Raw genomic sequence first — 21,251 nt, 5'->3', positions numbered from 1 at the left:
AAAAAAGAAGGAAACAATAGTAAGGAAATATACAATAGAGTTATATGTGGTCTTTCCCTCTCCAAATAATATTCTGTGAATAGCCTACAGGAATTGGACAATAAAAAGCCTTATCGGGAAGTACATTAAGGCTCATATTATTACTTTCTTTTTTCATGAATTTTGAGATCCGGTCAAAAAACTAATGGTAATCCCCATCATAAATACTATTCTGATGCACAGCTTTAGTTCATGGAAGAGTAAGTCTACATCATTGGTGTGTTAAAATCACAGCACTGGAAAATTAGCTAAATCTATTTTTGTTTTTTGTTTTGAAAAAAGGTACTTGTATCAAGCCTGTTTGGTAAATTCTGTCCATGCTAAATATTTTTGTTTTGGAATATCATGATAAATTTCAGCCAGCTAGCACCATTATACAGGAAACGTTTTCGAGACCCTGTACAATAAATATTTGTTTTGAATATTAAAATGTAGTTCTGCAAAGTATGCAAGAGCTGAATAAAGTTATGAAAATTATGGAAAGCTCAAACATTTAATATTTGTGTTCCATTTAACATGATCCATGCAAATCTAAAAATGTATGTTGCTTTAGGGTTTTTGTTTTGCTTTGTGTTTTTGAAAAGCTGAAACATTTTTGGCTCTAAGAAGCATGTTTGAAAATTTAAATATCGATATATCAAGGACTAGTATGGAAGAACTCCGCTCTGTATATTTACCCTGAAACTGTGCTTGATGGGGGGGACATGCCTGTTAAGGAGTGTGCAGAAATTTTGAGTTATCAAGGACATGCACAGAGGAAAACATGGGATTCCAGCAGATTTCCAGGAGATAAGTAATTATTTAGCCATACAAGCCAGATACATTAAAATGTATAAAATAGTGTTTACATTAGAAATAGCACAGTCTACTACTTGCATCCACAGAAAAATTTGAGGGTTTGATTTTTAGCTTTATAGCTCATCTTCGAACTACCATAACCATCAACATTTTGAATAATTCTGTAAATAAGCTGGCCTGATATTCCCATCTAGTGGCTATTGTTAGCGGTGCAGATATGAAACAATTTCTCAAGATATAGATGAGGTAGAAATAGATTTTTTTTGTATAAAGCATTCTATTAAATCTGTATTTTTGTTAACTATAATTTTGTGTGTGTGTGTGTGTGTGTGTGTGTGGTGCCTTCAAGTCAGTGTTGACTCCTGGTGACAAATCTCTGTAGTTTTCCTGGCAAGGTTTCAGAAATGGCTTTCCTTTCTCTGCTTTCTAGGGCTGAGAAAAAGTGACTGGCTGAAGGCCACCCAGTTGGCTACATGCCTAATATAGGATGGAAATTCACAGTTTCCCAGTTTTCTAGCCCAATGCCTTAACCACAGCACCTAACCTGCTCTCAGTAATAATAGTAATAGTCAAGTGTTAAAATTAAGACTGCCTACATGCTAGTATTTTAGTACAATAAGAAACCATGTTTTCTGGTGCTTCAACTTGAAAAAAAACAATGTTTATTACTAATTTCAAAACAGTTTCAAATCCCGGCCAACATAAATACTTCTGCATTGAACAGATTATTAATATCTAGCTTTGGTCTGCACCATAGCACAGATAGGACGCTGGTCACTCTAATGGATGACCTGCTAAAGAAGCCTTATAGGAGTAATTTGTACCCAGTTGTATTTTAAAAACAGCAGTGACCAGGATATTGTCTCTAGTGCCTTCATATTGGAGATATAAATTCAGCAGGAATCTTTGTTAGACAATATGTTGCTGTCATAACCAAATGCCGAATATATTTCACGTATTTATAGTAAAAGATTTATCAAGAGATACACAAAGATAGAAACTTGCTTTTATTTAGCCTATATCCAGAAGAAAGAGAAGTCTGAGCAATTAAGTCTGAAGCGCAAGAGACTTCCCTTGCCTCTTAAATACAGAGGGCCATTTAATTATCAATAAGGGCAGGTGGGAATAACTGGGAAAGCTATGTGAAGACTCTTCCCCCCCTCTTACCCTTTGCAAACTGGATTAATTATGAGAAAGACAATATGATAATGGATTGAAACTATTTAGAGTAGTTTGATGCTTGGGATTGGGAGAGGTCTCAACCAAACTGAAGGGACTTTTCCTGTCAAACAGCTGAAAGTCAGATCTGCAGTGTAAGGAAGCTACTTGGCCCTATTCTGATCCTGAATGTTTTGGTCAGCACAGTAGTCAGGAGTTCCTAATTCTGTCAGCAGATAATTACTAGCTGCATCCCTGCTTTGTGAGATCAGGCCTGGTTCCTTGATTATTGCAAAGGGCTCCAGGGGAAAATGGCCTTGAAAAAAGGTTTGCTAAACTTATTTGATAGATCCCTGCAGGAGCATGTGTTATTTGTTTTGGTTCAGCTGTATGGGTTTCCTATTTCTTCCCAAGTTAAGCTCAATATTTTTGTTACTATATTTAAACCACTATATATGATTAAACTCCTTCAACTTAATGGATCATCTTCTATATCCTGCTGCCAGAGCATCACATTCTGCTGTAATAGCTAAATGTCTATGGAGATTCTCAGTCATCCAGGTCATGGTTGCCTCAAAGGTGCTTTCTTGTTTTTCTTTGCAGGCGTTTTGCTTCTCATCCAAGAAGCTTCTTCTGCTGTTATAGTTTCTTGCATATGGCACCTTGGGCAGAAGTCCTGCTAGTGTCCAACCTGGGCTAGGACTTTGTTAGTGGCAGTTTCTACTCTTTCCTACTCCCTCCAAATTTATTTGCGCAGTTGTTACCCTGACAAGATTTAAGAAATTGTGAAACATATTTTTATTCTTTAATTTTTCCTCCATAGTATTTATATCTTAATTACAGCAATAACTGATGATTTTGTGTTTTTAATACTCACGGTCTACTGTTTTCTTGCAGCAATTTTATGATATTTGCTTGCTTTTAAATTGTTTTAAATTGTTTTATGCTGCTACATTATTCTGAGTTGTTTATTCTTGAGATTGTTATTTATTGGCTTTGTGAAGCAAGTGAGCCTTTCATACTGGCTGTGTGCAGAATACAAATTTACTTTTTGTTTTTTCTATGGAGAAATAGTGTTGTGATTCTGTCTGAGGCTCCTCAGGGAACGGCTGAACCTCTGCCGGCTCCCTGCTCAGAGGGGGAGGATGAGGAACAGGAGGAGGAGGAGGAGGCCCAGGCAGAAGGGGAGGAGGAATATCAGGCCGAGGGAGAGGGAGAACAGCCAGAATCCCCCGGGGTGGAGCTCTCCCCAGCAAGCAGCCTGGAGTCCTTAGATGAAAATGCTCAAGCCATCATCGATCACAGGCAGAGAAGAGCAGCACAACGAAGGGGACAATTAGCCAGGTACTTCCAGTCCTAAATAGGTAACAGCTGGGTTTGGGTGTGGTTCTCCCCAGAAAGGCTGAAAAGGCAGACCCACCCTTCCTGTATTGTGGAGTATTATCTTTGGGAGTCCTGGGACCTGGCTGTGATCTTTGGCGTCTCTGATTCTGGCTTGTGGCCTTGAAGGCTGAAACCTTGGGGAAAAAGGCGTGGGAGCTTATTCTCTACAGTGGTGTGTGTGCCAGCAAGAAGTCTGCTGTATTGTCTGGCCGTCAGGACTTTGCTGTGAAGCCTCATAGCCTGCCTGTTGGGAAGAACAGGTTTTTCTCTGTGTTTATTTTTCAAACTATAAAGTGCTTTTGCTTTTACCAGCGTGTCTGGCTGCTTTTTCCAGTTGGTGTTGAAGTCTGGGGGCACCCAGACAGAACAAATAGTAGACAATTTTGATGAGTATTGCTGATCATCACAGCTTTGTAAAGTACAGCAAATTCATGAGATCTTTTCTTGTACACATTGTATTTTTTCCTGTGATGAGACTCAAGATTTGTTTTCTGAAATAAAGTTCATAATCTATAATGAGATCTATGAGGTGTTTGTTGGTTGGTAGTACAATTCAATGTTAGAGAACACATTTACCAAAAGGTTAATATGGTACTGTCTCTTTTATAGGCTTTACACTTTTGATGGAAAACCAGTGGAAAGTGGGATGGATTTGGAAAATGGACAGTTTTATGTAGCAGTTGGCAGAGATAAGTTTAAGAAATTGCCATACAGTGAACTATTGTTCAGCAAGTCCACGGTGAAGAGATCTTATGGGTATGTAAATGTTTCTTGCCCTAGCTTTACTGATGAACAGAATGCTGGTATTGGTAGTTGATATTAACATAGTTAATTACCATAGTGGTAATAATTCTGTGTCCTTAACAACAATGAGATATCACTTGAGTAGCCACAACTGAGATTCTGCTGACTGTAGATTTCTATGGATACAAGAAAGAACAACTAGGTATAATGGCTGATACTCTTTGTTCATTTGATTGCCTAATTCACGTCATATTTGTGGTAGGGAAGTATTTATATCTAGCAATGTTTGGGATTACATATTATACGCTGAACCTAAAATACTATTGCTCTTTAAAGAGATGGTATAATTCAAAAAAGCTTGTAATATTCCTCTGCAGATTATGTAAGATTACACAAAATGAATAATCATGTGTAAATGCTGTTCCCAGCCATTGTGTAGAGCAGTGTTTCCCAACCTTGGCAACTTGAAGATATCTGGACTTCAACTCCCAGAATTCCCCAGCCAGCGAATGCTGGCTGGGGGGTTTGGGGAGTTGAAGTCCAGATATCTTCAAGTTGTCAAGGTTGGGAAACACTGGTGTAGAGGTTGACTCAGGCTAATAGCATTTTATCTGGTTCTCTCCCTCCCTCGCTCCCTACACACTCACACACACACACACACATGAGAGAGAGAGAGAGAGAGAGAGAGAGAGAGAGAGAGAGAGAGAGAGAGGTAAAGACATCAAGAGAGAAACAGATAAAATGCTATTAGCCAGATATAGGTAAGCAGGCACTAATAATACCTGTCTGTTTCTCATAGTACCAAGGCAAAGTTACTATAATTAGTGAAATGGTTAAACTTTGTAATATTCAATAAGATTTATTTATTTATTAAAATAAATGTTGCCTTAACACATTACAACTCTAGATAGCTTATAAAATCTACAGCAGCAATAGATGAAATCATCAAAGAAAAAAAAACCTTCAAAAGTCCAGAAAACAGCAATAACTTAGAAAAAAACAGAACATCACACAGGTGGTCTATTACCCAGTTTAACCCAGAGCCTGGGAACAGAGCCAGATTTTAACGGCTCATTTAAATAGGATGGGATAGAAGGAGCTGAACAAATCTCAAGGGGAATGGTGTTCCAGAGGACAAGCGTAATGACAGAAAACTCTTGCTTCCAAGTGAAGTTGTTAGCTCAATTACATCCAACTAAGCTAAATCTGTCAGATTGTGTGAGACAGATAGAAACTACAAGAGACAGGCAGTCCTCAGAGAAAAAGGTCCTTTTCTATTAGGATTTTTTTTATTTAAAAAAAACGGAATCTCAAATTATACGTGGAAGCTTACTGGCAAACAATACAGCTCATAGAGTAGATGTCTCATACGGGCAGGCCGTGTTCAGTTCAGTTCAATTCAGTTCAGTTCATAGTTTAGTCATGAAATTATCAGTTCCGAGGGTCTAGGCATGAGCCCATTTGGCATACAAATTGATTTTTCAGTTTGATTTTTCAGCCATGGCAATTGAGGAGGGAAATGCAGTCACATTCAGGAGCAAAGATGGAACTGTTCCAGGCTTAGGAGGTCCAAACATCCACAGCCACTGTATCTAATCAGAATTGAACCAAAGTCACTTCCTCCCCATCCAGACCTATCCAACCTCCAAACTTTGGGACAAGATTTTGACAGAATCAGCTGACTGACTCAGGACTTATTAATATACTGATTGTATCAGATCCTAGATCAACAGATGTCCTCACCCTCTGATATAGATGTTAAATAAGGAAAGGCAAGAGCATCAGGCTCCGAGACCCCATCCATAGGAGGACTTCCTGGCTTGATCTCTCCATCCAGCCAATACTAAATGGACTCTGCCTCAGAGAATTCTAGCAACTTCGTGCATCAAAGTTAGCATAGGATAATAATAATTTATTTATTTGTTTGTTTGTTTGTTTGTTTGTTTATTTATTTATTAGATTTGTATGCCTCCCCTCTCCGAAGACTCAGGGCAGCTAACAACAATAAAAAAGATAATGTAAACAAATCTAATATTAAAAACAATCTAAAAAACCCCAATTTAAAGAACCAATCATACATACAAGCATACCATGTATAAATTCTATAAGCCTAGGGGGGAGGGGAAAATTTCAATTACCCCATGCCTGATGACAGAGGTGGGTTTTAAGGAGCTTGCGAAAGGCAAGGAGGGTGGGGGCAACTCTGATATCTGGGGGGAGTTGGTTCCAGAGAGTCGGGGCCACCACAGAGAAGGCTCTTCCCCTGGATCCCGCCAGATGACATTGTTTAGTTGACGGGACCCGGAGAAGGCCCACTCTGTGGGACCTAACTGGTCGCTGGGATTTGTGCGGCAGAAGGCGGTCCCGGAGATATTCTGGTCCGATGTCATGAAGGGCTTTATAGGTCATAACCAGCACTTTGAATTGTGACCGGAAACCGATCGGCAACCAATGCCGACTGCAGAGTGTTGGAGTAACATGGGCATGTTTAGGAAAGCCCATGATAGCTCTCGCAGCTGCATTCTGCACAATCTGAAGTTTCCAAACACTTTTCAGAGGTAGCCCCATGTAGAGAGCGTTACAGTAGTCGAGCCTCGAAGTGATGAGGGCATGAGTGACTGTGAGCAGTGAGTCCCGGTCCAGGTAGGGCCGCAACTGGTGCACCAGGCGAACCTGGGCAAACGTCCTCCTCGCCACAGCTGAAAGAAACTACAGCAAAATATATCATAGCATAATTTTGTTTCTATACAAAATTTAACAATAGTTGAGCTGTTTTAGTGTACAAATAAATAAACATGTATTTATTTTTGCAGCTCAAAGGCATCCTCACTACCAACGGTTGGTGGTTCTGGAAAATCCAAGGGGAGTGTAAGTATCAAATATAATAGGGATTTCATGGTCTACTGTGTTTAATCCCATCAGATAAAATAATATTTCCTTTACAGGTTCACTCATAGATACCTTGTGAGAACATGGCAAGGAAGCACACAGATAGGGCTTTCCCATGATCTTTTTGTCTGCTTGGAATTTCTATAGCTATTAATAAGTTGTCTTTTTCATATTAAAGCTAAAGTATAATGGTGTTAAAATTGCAATTTAGGAATATTTATATTAAGGAAGCTTTTATATGTAATACATTCAGGCAAAGGCTCCTCGTCGCCACCGCTACTGGTGCACTTCCCGCAGAGCTCTGAGACCCTGGCACACGCCCATGCGTGTCGGCTCAAGATTCGGCTTCTGCGCATGCGTTGGTAGACAAATCTTATGTGAGGATGTGCACAAGCTTGAGACTTTGGCGATTTTCCCCAATGTTTTTGCTTCTGTGCACGCGCGGAAGCAAAAAAATGGCAAAAATCACCAAAATCTCACTCATGTGTACATCCTTGTATGAGATGATTCCGGCGCATGCACAGAAGCTGAATCTCGTGCTAACATGTGCACCTGCCTTCTGGTCAGCTGGAGCTATGCGCGCAGCTCCATTTTCGCTACCGGGACGGCATCCCCCCTCTGGTTCCAGTAGCAACCCAATACTGCATACATTTGATGTTAATATTTAACAACACTTTTCGGGTTTCTGCAAATAAATTATCTGTTTTCCATCTATTCTATTAGTCAAAATCGACTGACACAGGAGACACATTGTCTTCACCTCAACCTCCAAAGAGAAAGGAAAAGATTGGACACACTCAAGAGTCTAAAAAACCTACAAGTTCAAACGAAGATACAAAAATTGTAACCAAATCTTACATTTTTCCTGTTAATGGTAAGTACATAAAATTAGGGTACCATTTATTTTGTATTTGATTGATTTGTTTTATATGTGGTCTTTTATTTTGTTCAATAAAGGCTTCTTTTTTCCAACGTCAAGAAACACTCAGTAAAATGAATGGGATTGGCCCCCAATCACCTAGCTGGTTTCTACATTTAAAGGAGGACTAGAACTTACAATCCCCTTGTTTCTAGTCCAGCATCTTGTTGCCAGACACATTATGAACATAATTAAATAATTAAATATGTAATAATGAACATTAAAAGTAGCTGGATTACACTGGATTATATCATAAAGTAAGAAAACAGAGTTCATATATCAACATTTATGTCAAAGATTTACATCATTTAGGTTCTATTTTCCCCACAATATGAATGTATAAGTGCACAACTTGGTGATGAGGACTTTGAGATACATGGCTTAAAGCAAACAACTGAAATCAGTAACAAACTAGAAAGGCTGGATTGATAATATATTTTTTCAGAACCATTGTAGGTATTCTACCTGTAGACTCCAGAATCAAACACAAAGAACTTCCATTTTTTTCCTACAATGAAGGATATAAGGACAAAATAAAAGGTAAGCAAGGGAGCATTATGGTGTGGGGAATTCGGGCTTTAAATTAGCTCTTCTAAATCATGGCCCCAAAACCATATCTGAGATTTGTAGAACAAGGCAACATACAAGATTACAGTCTGTGTTTATATTATATTATTAGATTTGTATGCCGCCCCTCTCCGAGAATTTGGGGCGGCTTACAACAATAATAAACAATGTACAGTGATCCCTCGAGTTTCGCGATCTCGATCTTCGCGAAATGCTATATCGCGATTTTTCCACCCGATGACGTCACTCCCTTCCTTTCTCATCTTTCTTTCTCTCTCTCTTTCTCTATCTTGCTTCTTCCTCTCTCACACTCTCTTCCTCCCTCTCTCATCTCTTTCTTTCCTTCTCTCTCTTTCTCTATCTCTCCCCCTCTTGCTGGTGGGCGGCGGGCAGCGGGCGGGCGAGCGAGCGGGGGCATCAGCGAGGAGCCGGGGTTTCCCCTTTGCGTGGGCGGCTGGGAAACCCCGATCTTCGTCTGCTCGCTGCTGCTGCGCCGAGCAGATCAGCTGCTGGGCGGCCGAAGGAACCTTCCCTGGGTCTTCCCCCTCTTGCTGGCGGGCGGGCGAGCGGCGGGCATCAGCGAGGAGCTGGGGTTTCCCCTTTGCATGGGCGGCCGGGAAGACCCAGGGAAGGTTCCTTCGGCCGCCCAGCAGCTGATCTGCTCGGTAGCGCAGCAGCAGCGAGGAGCCGAATCGGGGTTTCCCCTTTGCGTGGGCGGCGGGGAACGCAAACTCCACCATCTACGCATGCGCGGCCATAGAAAAAAAGGGTGCGCATGCGCAGATGGTGTTTTTACTTCCGCAACCCTACATCGTGAAAAATCGATTATCGCGAGGGGTCTTGGAATGGAACCCTCGCGATAATAGAGGGATCACTGTACAAATCAAGTATTTAAAAACACAATTAAAAAAACCCTTATAATAAAATAACCACACAACCCAATCAAACCATACTTAAACCAAAAAAGTTAGGGGAGATGTCAGTTTCCCCATGCCTGGCGGCAAAGGTGAGTTCTCAACAACTTACGAAAGGTGAGGAGGGTGGGGGCAGTTCTTTTTTTTTTTTTTTTTTTTTTTTTTAAATATGGGTGGGGGCAGTTCTGATCTCCAGGGGGAGTTGGTTCCAGAGGGCCGGGGCCGCCACAGAGAAGGCTCTTCCCCTGGGCCCCGCCAGATGACATTGCTTAGTTGACGGGACCCGGAGAAGGCCCACTCTGTGGGACCTAATCGGCTGTTGGAATTCGCGTGGCAGAAGACAGTCCCGGAGATATTCTGGTCCGATGCCATGTAGAGATGGCATCCCTACATGGCTTATCTGCTCCTTTAGGAATACGTGGATACTATATAGTGGCTAAGCAATGCTGTCTCAGTTTTCAGGGAGTACAGTCTGAGAGACCTTGTTCTTACAAAATCTCAGAGCTCTTCATGGGGTAGAAATGGGGAACCCAGTTTCTTTTCTTATTGAAAAATGGATATGGAACCAAACACTGCTAACTCATTATTTCTTACAGAGGCAAAGCCAAGGCATATAGCTGCAGAACAAATTATAAACCACAAACCAAGTTTTGTTCGGTTTCCCGTGGATGGGTGAGTATTACTTTATTATATTTATTATTTATTATTACATGACATGGGCTTATCTCCCTGGGAAGGGTGAGGAAATTTAGTTGAGGTGAAATGACAGAATGCTCAGATAGGTGTACCTTTTCAGTCACTTGTACAATAATCACACATTTACAACTCTGTTACAACTACTATGCATTATGCAGCACTATTTCTCTTGTCTTTCCACAGACATCAATGCAGCTATCCAACACTCCCAGAAGCATAAGTATTTCCCACCAGGAATTCCAGAGATTGCAGAAAAAAGAGATAATAACAGCTGTTCCATTCTGAAGTTGCTATCTTTGTCCTGAGACTCTTGGGCCTTTCAGAGATGGAAATGTAATAGGTGCACTTGTAGCCAGAAAAAAATAAACAAAAACAGTATGATGGAAATATCTGCATCTGTTGCTTGGCTATCTTTTAAAGACCTTCCATAAAAGAATGCATTGTATGCCATTAACATTTTTTAATAAAAGTTGTGACTCACCTATGGCTCTGTTCTTGCAATTGTGGCAGATATGGATCTCTCTCACTTGTTGCTCATTTCAGATATTTCCAAATATTTAGCATAAGAATTTACCTCTGTTTTGATTATCTTACTACTAAGAATGTCACAAGAGAAATGTTTTTACATTTGTGTGGGTGTTTCAATGATACTATTATAAAATTATGCTCGGTGTATTAAGTTCTGCCTGATGGTAGAAAGCTAGAATCTAGATGTCATGAATTAATAGATTAATAAAAGTATTAGATTGATTCCTTTCTATCTGGTTCTGGCTGTTTTGTGGTGAAGTGTGAATATAATCCTACCACCCTCATAGAAATTTTCATGAAGGGAAGATTAAATTTGCTTTGTGCTATATATAGGATGATAGATGTGCATGATAGATGATAGATGTGCATGATAGATTCTGTGATGTCATTGTTTTGTTCTTTCCACTAGTACTTTTAGCACTTTTCAAGGATGGGCAAAGTGGCATAATTACAAGCAAGATCATGATTGAAGAATTGGCATAGAATCCTACCAAGGACTGGTAGCCCTTGTTGAAGGACCACTTGTTCAGCCAATGTTTCAAGTTACGATGGTGCTGAACAATGGATCCTTGAGATTATAGTTGTTGCAACATCTCCACAGTGATCTGATTGCAGTTTGGGTGCTTAGCAACTAGCTTGCAATTAATACATTGCGGTGTCCCACAATAAGATGATCACAGTGTGTGATACTTGCTGCCAACTTTCAACAAGCAAAGTCAATGGGGAAGCTGGGAAGGTGTTGCAAACAGCGATCACTTGACCACACGATGCTGCAACTGTGCAAGATTCACCTAATGTCCACAATTGGGATTGCCGCAACTGCTGTCAGGTGGCAGAGTCATGTGACATCACACTTTATGACTGTGTTGCTCAGCGATGGAGTTGCCGGTCCCAAAATACTATTGTTAAGCAAGTATTAACTATGTAGTTACATACAGTAGATTCTAATAGTATTCCCATATTTTTCTGTTATTACTACTATCACTGGGATGTGATATACCTTTGTTTTCATCTCATACATTTTGTTGAATAAATGTTATTTTTTTGCAAGAAATTTGTCCGTCCCCCTGACAAGATAACTTGGTTAGGGGTGTTTTTTGTTTAGAAAACTATCCCATTTTCCTTATAAATTTATACTTCTTATAGGATACTTTAAAAAAATATTTAGAGCAATATGGTCAATGAATGTAGACCAGTATTTCTCAACCTTGGCAACTTGAAAATATGTGGACTGTATGGCTAGTTGGGGAATTCTGGGAGATGAAGTCCACATGTCAAGTTGCCATGGTTGAAAAACATTGCTGTAGGCAGAGACTTCATTTTCAAATGTCTTTCTCAGCAAACTCAATGGCTGTCAAGATTTATTAATTAATATTCTAAAAAGCTGCAATTATAGCTTTGTGTGTGGGAAGTGTAATGATTTGGTCCATAGGCTTACATATTTAAAATTTAATATTCATAAGATAAATGAACATAGCATACATTTAAAACTTTCAATCAGTTATACCAGTTGCGGTCCTATTTGAATCAGGAAGCTCTGCGCACAGTCACTCAGACCCTTATCACCTCATGTCTTAATTGTTGCAATACGATCTACATGGGGCTACCCTTGAAAAGTGTTCGGAGACTGCAGTTAGTCCAGAACGCAGCCGCATGAGTTGTCATGGGTATACCTAAGTACATCCACATAACACCTATGCTCTGCACACTGCACTGGCTACCAATTGGACTCCGGTCACAATTCAAGATGTTGGTTATTACCTATAAAGCCCTACATAGCTTAGGACCAGATTATTTATGGGACTGTCTCCTGCCGCATACCTCCCAGAGACCAATGAGATCCCACAGAGTGGTCCTTCTCTGGGTCCCGCCAACTAAACAGTGCAGGTTGGCGGGCCCGTGGGGGAGTGCCTTCTCTGTGGCTGCCCTGGCCCTTTGGAATCAACTACCCCCCAGTGTCCGTACTGCTCCCACCCTCTTGGCCTTCCGAAAGGCCTTGAAGACCTGGCTTTGCTATCAGGCCTGGAGGCCGTGAGAGTTAACATCTAGTCACGGCTGAATTCTGCTTTGCTTGGTGTGTATGTGCATGTGACTGTTTAGTTTTGTTTAGGGTTTTTTAGCGTAATTGGGGTTTTACTGTTTTTATTGTTTTATATTTGACTCGTTGTATTATTGTACCATTTATTGTTGTAAGCTGTCCTGAGTCCCACGGGATTGGGTGACATATAAATCATTAAATTAAATTAAATTAAATCAAATCAAATCAAATCTTCCATAACAAGGCTGGGAATTTTGGGAATGACAGTATCCATTAAGGCGGACTTTGCATTGGAAGCATCTTATATGAACTCTATGAATTGAGATGGCATGTATTGCTTAATTGATTTATATTTAGTTTAGCTATGCTTATTTTCATCAAAGTTTTTTTAACCTTGCAATACTGTAACGCCTTAAAATGACAAAATGAATTTGTGCAACATCACCCTATGAATAAAAGTAATGATTTAATTGGGGCAAGAATTGATCAAGAATTATACTTTTAATAATTGAATTTTAATCTATACATTATACTAAACTGTGTCTAGTCTTTAAAAACTATAAATATAAAACTGCCATTGGAAAGAAATAAAAAATGTTACAGGGGGACAATGGTATTAAATGTGGTGACTTGCAAAATACTAGTAGACAATAACTTGCTTTTTGTGCTTTTTTCTCCCAGTGCAGCTAGAATGAGATGCCAGTTGTAGACTGTTTTCTTTGTTACTCAGCCTCATATTTTCTGCTTATAACATTCTCTACCCATTCTTGCAATTTCCTCCATGTTGCAATCTGTCACTTCTGCTTTGTTTCTCTCTGTTGTAATTTCCTCTGTAGAGTGAGCTTCAGGTCAGATGTTCAGAGCTTTACACAGAAAACTCCATGTCTTACTCCTTTGAAAAATGGTATATGTTTGTTTTTAAAAAAACCATAAATGGTATTTAAGTTCCATGCAGGACTTTGAAGTTGATAGATCATTTTGCATTCGACATGCTATTGAATGCAAAGCAACAAAGCAAGTTCATCCACAAAAAATATATGTGAAAAAGGCTCTTTTGAGTGATCATCTGTTATATTGATGCACATTTTGAGAAATAATGGTTTAAATGTATACCTTGGTGCAAGGTAAAAATTACCAAATGTATGATATAATAAAATAAAATAAAAAACCCAGAAATATTACAACATGCTTCTTAAATTAAACCCATCAGCAGTACCAAATAAATACTTTCAGCTGCATAGTCCAGCGGCCTAACTGAATAGATATTTTTCACCCAGTAGCCAAATATTTCCCTAAAGAGAGCAGTGCAGTCAATTTGTGCTAGAATCTCTAGAAATAGTCCTCAATTTACAATCATAATTGGGGCTGGATTTGTTACAATTCCATTGTAAGTCATTATGGTCGTAAGTTGAGGCACCATGTGACTGGAAGTAATATTGGGGTGGTGGTGGTTATTAAACACGATAGTTGATGATTAAACCATTCATTTGAATGACCTTTTTTTGCCAGAAACTGTTAAAAACCACGAACCACTGTCATATGATTGCAGAACCCTAATTGGTTATAAAGCTGACTCCTTCTGACTTGCAGTTATATAACCGTATGGGGGCTGGTGTGACCACTTATGACAGTTGGATACTTCGAGAGTTGTACAGCACCCTTTATGTGGTGGTTGTTAAGCTTGAATGATCATAAGTAGAGAACCATCTATATATATATAACTACTGAAAAAAGCCCTCTCCTGTGTCCATGTTTAGTTTCAAAAGCAAGAGGTGAACTTTATCAGATTTTAAAGAGCTCAACATCTATTGCTTTTTGCTTCTGCTTTCTAAATTTATATTAGCTCAGTTATCCTTTCCTTCTCACTCAAGCATATCATTATTAAAATATTTTTCCAGCTTTTCTCAGATAAGATGTGGTATTGATAATCCTATTAATAAAATACATAATGAAATACAATTTTTATTTCCAATAAATCTGAACATTGTTTTCAAGTAGTTCAACAGTAGATTTGCTGGCAATTATTGTAGTCAAATGGTTGTAATGGAGTATCTGTTGTTCATTTAGTCATTCTGAATGGACATCATTTCACTAGGATTACTTTATAATAAGTGCTGCTTTTGAGTTCCTCTAAATGTATGTTTGTGTCATCAGTGATGTTATTCTATCCACCTTGCCTTCTTGAGGCTTTGTTGATTGATTGATTGATTGAATAAATAAATAAAGCCAACTCTAAGGAAAACCTCAAGGGTCATTTTTAATATATAGAGGTGACACAGGTATAGAGTTTCTCTACAGGTTAGTCTTTATATTGATAAAACTGTTATTCTCTCTGTTATTTTTGCGAGTTATCATGTTAGTATGGTAAGTATAGTATACTGTATAGTATACTGTATCTGCTTGGAAAAACAGAAGTACAGCTTTGAAGAAGAAACCGCTTTAAGTTACCTTTTCATTAATGCTGGTATGGTTATAATGCAAAAGATAGCCAATGAGATTTAGATGCCGTAGAATCATTTCACCACTCAGTGTCACAAAATTGGCTCTGCTTCTTTCCACTTCAGATGACGGTGTTTACAAAGCTGGAAAAAAGCGATCTGAAATGCGAGGGGCAATCGAAGTCCAGGAAGATGAAGACACTCAAACTGAGGTCCCAGTTGACCAGGTAATCTCAAAAGTTTCGATAAACACCCAGATTTTAAACAGGTTTGCACTTTCACATTGATATCGCATGCTTTGGATGTGTACTAATGTGAAGGCTGCTGAGTTCTAGGAAAAAAATAGGGAAGCTAGGCAGTAAATCTTTAATGCAGGGAATACAGAAGAGAAAATATAACTTTTAAAAGAACCACTTTTTGATGCAGCATAGAAGACATCTGTCTGATTTTTTCATTTGGCAGATTTATATAGCAGAAGTTCAAGCAGAGCTGAGGGGCATAGTTAAGCGCCACATCAGCTTAAAGTTATTACATTCCCACAAGTGGTCCATTGAATTCTGTTGACCCTTATCTGGCTTCAACTTAATGGATGGTCCCGATCCTTTGCACTTAAATTAATGTTAAATTGCAGCATAGATGATTTATTTAACTTGATAATGTGCTTAATTCTGTCCTCCAGCTCTGCTGGCTCTTCTTTTACAATTCATCAATCCCCTGAAGGTAACTTAGCCTGTCTTCTGGGTAGCTTTGGACAGTTTAAATTTGATCACTTTGAGGTTTTTAGGGTTTTTTTACAGAAAAGGTTCAGCAAGTTTCCAGAATTGAAAACTGAATTTTCCCTCTTAAATCAGTAATAAAGCACTATACATCCATTCTTCGGTGTAAAAATGCATTACTGAAAAAGTCAGGATTTTTGTTAGCAGTTTAAACTTTGAAAGATAGACCAGCAGATACCAATGTATTATAGTATCGGTGGGCCACTGGATGTATGATAGCAATAATGCCCACTGTTGTTTTGAGAAATGGTCACATTTGCTAAAGAACAGAGTCATATCATTGGGATGAGTGCATTATTTTTCCCTAACCAATCCCTTCCTAAACAGATCCATTTTATCTCCTTATGTTAGTTTATAATGAGTTTTCCTATATCTTTACTTTTGACTGAAAATGTAATGTCACTTGTGTATCTCAAAATTTGTCCCTGCTTCCTGTTTTCATTCAGCTGATACATCTTTCCATTCTGCCATGTTATATTTTTGTTATATGTTTTAAACAGATATACCTATTTCACTTTGTATCTCCCTTCTCTATTCTAAACCACTCAGTATTCTCAAATTCCTTTCATACTGTACATATTATATCGTTCTTTGTAAAAGTTCTTCAAAAGAATAGTTATGTGTTATAGCAAATGTATTATAGCATATTCTGTATTCTAACATGATCTACACAATCAGAAAGTGTTGCTGACAATATTGCTGACAAAACAAAGATGACACATCTTTTAATTTTGTTTCCTTCATTATCCACCTTGGTCTGAAACTTTACTGTTTGCTTGGTATGTCATTTTCTCTTCTTTTTGTAAATTTTTAAGCAAATGTCTATGACATGAGTGCAGATTCAATAGTTTGCTTTTTTTCCTTATATTTTTAGGTTTTTTTCAATCTCCAGGCTGCAGAGTCTTGTTTCATATTTGTTGACATAGAATTGTTAACACTTTAACTGGCCCTTTGCCACTTTAAACAATTCGGCGGGTGTTTTCTTTTACTTGATAATTGATCTGACCTATTGTCTGACATTTCACGTTCTAATGGAATTGATTTATGAATATATTCTTTCTCTGCAAATATTTATGTTATGTGCCACCCTGTTGGTAAAGGATCTGTAAGGTCCTTTTGACATTTCTTAAGATGTTTTTGATTCTTCTATAATTAATGCTGATTATTTCTCTGTTAGTTGTAAGTTTTTCTGTGATTGCTTTAATCTTCTTAAAAATCTTCTCATTCCTCTTGTTATATTCCACTATTTGTTGACATTTTTGACTGATTTTCTTTTTGAAGCCCAGATTCAATTTTGGCAATTTACTACTAATATCCTGCAATGTGCATGCTATAATATTTCTACTTTTTATTTTCGTAATTTTCCCTGGATTATTTCAATTAAAAGTTTTTTCCTATATTCATCAGCGACCAGCAGAAATTGTGGATGAGGAAGAAAATGTATCACCAGAACATAAAGTTTTTAAAAAGAGAGAATACGCAGCAATGAATGGCGCAAATGGAGATGCTATTAATGGAATCGAGGAAAGCAAAGAGAAACAGAATGACCATTATCAAGATGCATTACAAGGGCAGAACCTTGACCAAGAGTCTAATGGCCACATGCATGGTAACACCAATGAAGAAAATGGTGAGGAAATGGATCCCAATAGTCATCCAGAAGAAACAAAAGAAGGTATTGATGATCAAATCCAGGTAACATGTCTTTGTCTTTTGTGTACCTGTGTGAAAATGCTTGTCTGCTATAGCAATAGGTTAGTCTGCAATCAATTTATATCACTCTTGGTGTCGCAGTTTTAGGGAAACCATTCTTTTTGTGGATGATTGTACTAGAATTTTCATAGCGTATACTGAACCTTGTACTATAAGAATATTACCTGCAAAATGCCTCTATACATTTGATCACAGTTCTACACTAGAATTGATAACACTATCTCTCAAATAATGCATTTGCTAAATTGAGTGTATTTGCTTTATATGAAACCAGAGGAAACATGCATTCACAAAACTATTGAGGTCTGTGAAGCATCATGTGTTTCATCCATGAGAACATCTGGTACCAGTCAAAAGCAGATGCTGTTTAGTTGCCATGATGGATTTTCCCAGAATAATCTGTAGGAAGTTACGTTAAATAAATTGTTAAGCAAGGATGGGTTTTTTAAAAAAAATCATATAGCTACATTAATCCTCAGTTGTTCCATTTCCTTTTATTTCTGCAAGATAACTAGGAATCTATTCATTTTTACTATTATTTTTTAATAGCAAAAAAAAGCCAAGTGAAGCTAATCCATACACATAGAGAAGTGTTAGATAAGCAAAAGCAATTGGCATGCTCAGTGCTGACTTCCAACTTGCAGAATTCAGAGCTTCTTTATCATTATGAATATACACTGCTCAAAAAAATAAAGGGATCACCTAAACAACACAATATAACTCCAAGTAAATCAAACTTCTGTGAAATCAAACTGTCCACGTAGGAAGCAACACTGATTGACAATCAATTTCACAAGCTGTTGTGCACATTCAACTCTGTACAGAACAAAGTATTCAATGAGAATATTTCATTCATTCAGATCTAGGATGTGTTATTTGAGTGTTCCCTTTATTTTTTTGAGCAGTATACATACACACCAGTAGTGTGTTGCTCCCGGTTTGGCCTGGTTCTATGAACTGGTAGCGTCGGTGGCCGGAGGCTCCACCCACCTGTCCTGGATGCTTCTGCACATGCGCGAAACGGTAGCAACAGGTTTTAGAACCCATTACTAATACACACTAAGAACCTAAATATGACTCTATGACAAAATATGTCCAATTCAAATGTGTTTTTTCTTTCTTCTAGGTTGACTCCAATGGAACTTACAAAAAAGTCCCAGCTCCAAGAGTCACCATCACCAGTCCACAAGAAAGTGAGAAGAATGAACAAACCAGTGACTATGCAGCAGTAGCATAGAGATATTCTAGAAGATGTATGCTCTCAGAAAATGAAGAATTTTATGTTTGGAACAAAGCATGTCATTTCCCGCATTTGATTAATTTATGGTATAATAATATGATGGAACTTTTTTACCCATTAGCCCTTGATATGAAAGGAGTATTCATACATAATATCATTAAAGGGATGTTCATTAAAAGGAAGTTTAAATTGTAAACAAGATACAAAATTTTAAGGGAATTTATTAATGAAAAGGGTCATTATGGAAGATGAAATATTGAAACATTAGCCCTAGGTAAGTTCACAAGAAAGAGATTTTTTTAAAAAAGGTGAATGAGCTAAATTATATTTTTGTGTTTTTTTAAAAAAAGACTAAACATTTTTAAGGTAAATCTATTTATATAAGCTGCAGTGTATTTAAAGAATTTATATTACTACTAGGGGTATGACTTTTTGTGATAAGGTGAATGTGGCTAGGACTACATGAGACTTGATCCTTAACTTTAACCAACTTCTACTATATTTAAGGGCTTTTTCTATTAGACTCATTTTATATTTACACGTGGATCTGCTCTCCCACTGAAAGGAATGCATGTATAAGATAGCAGCATGCCTGGAATGAATTGCTGAATCAGTTGGCAGAATGTGGTCACAAAACAAAGAAGGTTTAATAGTTCAGTTAACTATAGACGTCCTCCTGCATGCACATTAATTAATATATCCTATGTGTAGTTACATTATAGTGAATTTTGATGATTGGATGCTAATTCTTTGCAAGTAATTACATTCATAAATTCATCCAACATTATTTTTGTTCTGTGCAGGTTATACTAATTTAAGTCAAATATTCCTCCAAGTCAAAAGATTCTTCTAATTGTTCCCATCAGGAACGATCTGAATAATCACAGCAAGTTGTCATATAAACTGATTTCTTATGTCCACTTTTTAAACCCCAGGACACATAACCAATCACAATATTATGGTTTGGTAATTTCTTTTTAAAAAAATATATTTTAAAAATTAACTCCAATTTACAAATCATGTTCTCTCTGTCTTAAAGTTCAGTTCATGAAAAGCTGATATTTTCAGATACTGAAAAAAATATTGATAGTTTGTATATAGCTTGATTTATTCTGGACTCAGACTCTAGAAAAAGGCTTAGTTTTAAACTGTCATGGGAGTTAATGCTCATTAGGGTAATTTATTTGTTTTATGTGAGATTTGTAATTTGCTACTTCTAAATTTTGCTGGTAGCCCTTGTTCAAGCCATTATTATTATTATATAGATTGAATCTTTATTTTGCGTTGATATGTTTAGCTTGTCCTTTACAAATAATTTGACCACCTTAAAATATCTTTGTAGTTATTGTTATATATGAATACCTGACATGCTTTAACATGTAATCCTGAGGCTGACCTACAGACAGCTAGTCTGAATTTTTGTCAACTCTATTCTAATAACAATATCCATATTTATACTATAGATAGCCACTGACATTTGCTAACTATGCAGATAGTGTAGCTAGCTAATGTCATTTTAATCAGAAGGAATGTAATTCAATTCAAAATGTGACCCTTCCAGTTCAATTAGTGTTCCTAGAAATTAGTGTATCTCTAAACTGATGTGACACTGAATAAATGCTGCTTGTAGATTCTCAACTGTCTGTTTTCAGTGATAGAAGTAATAGTGAGAGATTGTTTTGTGGCCACCGAACACATTTACTCATTATATACTGATGTTTCAAATATGATTAACTGACCTTTGAAAGTAATTCTCCTCCTATCAGATTCTGGATCCATTTCTGTACCCATTTTAAAACTGCTTTGGCTGTTTGTATAAGAGATGGATAAATGGATGCAGTTTATTAAAACATCAATATTTTTTAAAATATATTTTAAAGAAAATATACTTTTGGAAGCAAATATATAAAAAATACTATATTGTAAGTTTTGTCAAACATGTTTAATGAAAGCATTATAAATAAAATTATATGCCCTGATTCTATTTGATGCCTTTTCCTAGTATCCTTTTCCAAAGGAATTTCAGATGTGATGATTAATTGAAAAGAAAGATTTAGTAAAAGTATTCAGTTAAATAATACAGTAAAAATATTTGCTACAAGAAATGATGTACTTTTCACTAGATTAGCTTGTTAAATATTGCTTATTATTTGTGGAATAACAACCATCGTATCTACTTATTGCTGTATTCGTTTTGGTTTGCTTGCTTTGTTGATTTATAAGACCCTTAAATCCTCTTAATATTAAAATTGGTGGTTCACAAAGAATTACAGCAAGAATCCAAAGCAATAATAAATACAATATCAAAATTATATTAATAATATAATTATAAATCAATACATCTGTCACTAATTATTCCTGTCAGTCCTAAAGATCTGCTGAAATAATCATGTTTTTGATAGTTTCTAAAA

At 37.4% G+C, this 21,251-nt stretch overlaps 1 protein-coding gene across 10 annotated transcripts in view; it reads left to right on the top strand.

Annotated features, from left to right (window-relative positions):
- DCDC2 (doublecortin domain containing 2) overlaps nt 1-20,824 on the top strand; it is a 63,372-nt gene extending 42,548 nt beyond the window's left edge. For 7 of the 10 annotated variants that reach the window (XM_070747355.1, XM_070747359.1, XM_070747358.1 and 4 more), the window contains 6 exons: nt 3,988-4,134; nt 6,936-6,990; nt 7,735-7,885; nt 15,238-15,338; nt 17,295-17,582; nt 18,727-20,824. In XM_070747355.1, coding sequence (XP_070603456.1) covers nt 3,988-4,134; nt 6,936-6,990; nt 7,735-7,885; nt 15,238-15,338; nt 17,295-17,582; nt 18,727-18,837 — 853 coding nt within the window. In that variant the 3' untranslated portion in view covers nt 18,838-20,824. The remainder of the gene's footprint in view (nt 1-3,987; nt 4,135-6,935; nt 6,991-7,734; nt 7,886-15,237; nt 15,339-17,294; nt 17,583-18,726) is intronic. The other 3 variants (XM_070747363.1, XM_070747365.1, XM_070747364.1) reach the window with 1 other exon arrangement.
- The last annotated feature ends 427 nt before the right edge of the window (nt 20,825-21,251 follow it).

Source organism: Erythrolamprus reginae, chromosome 3, assembly GCF_031021105.1.
Source record: "Erythrolamprus reginae isolate rEryReg1 chromosome 3, rEryReg1.hap1, whole genome shotgun sequence".
In the NCBI taxonomy this organism is placed as follows: Eukaryota; Metazoa; Chordata; class Lepidosauria; order Squamata; family Dipsadidae; genus Erythrolamprus; species Erythrolamprus reginae.
This window is presented reverse-complemented; position numbering and strand designations above follow the sequence as displayed.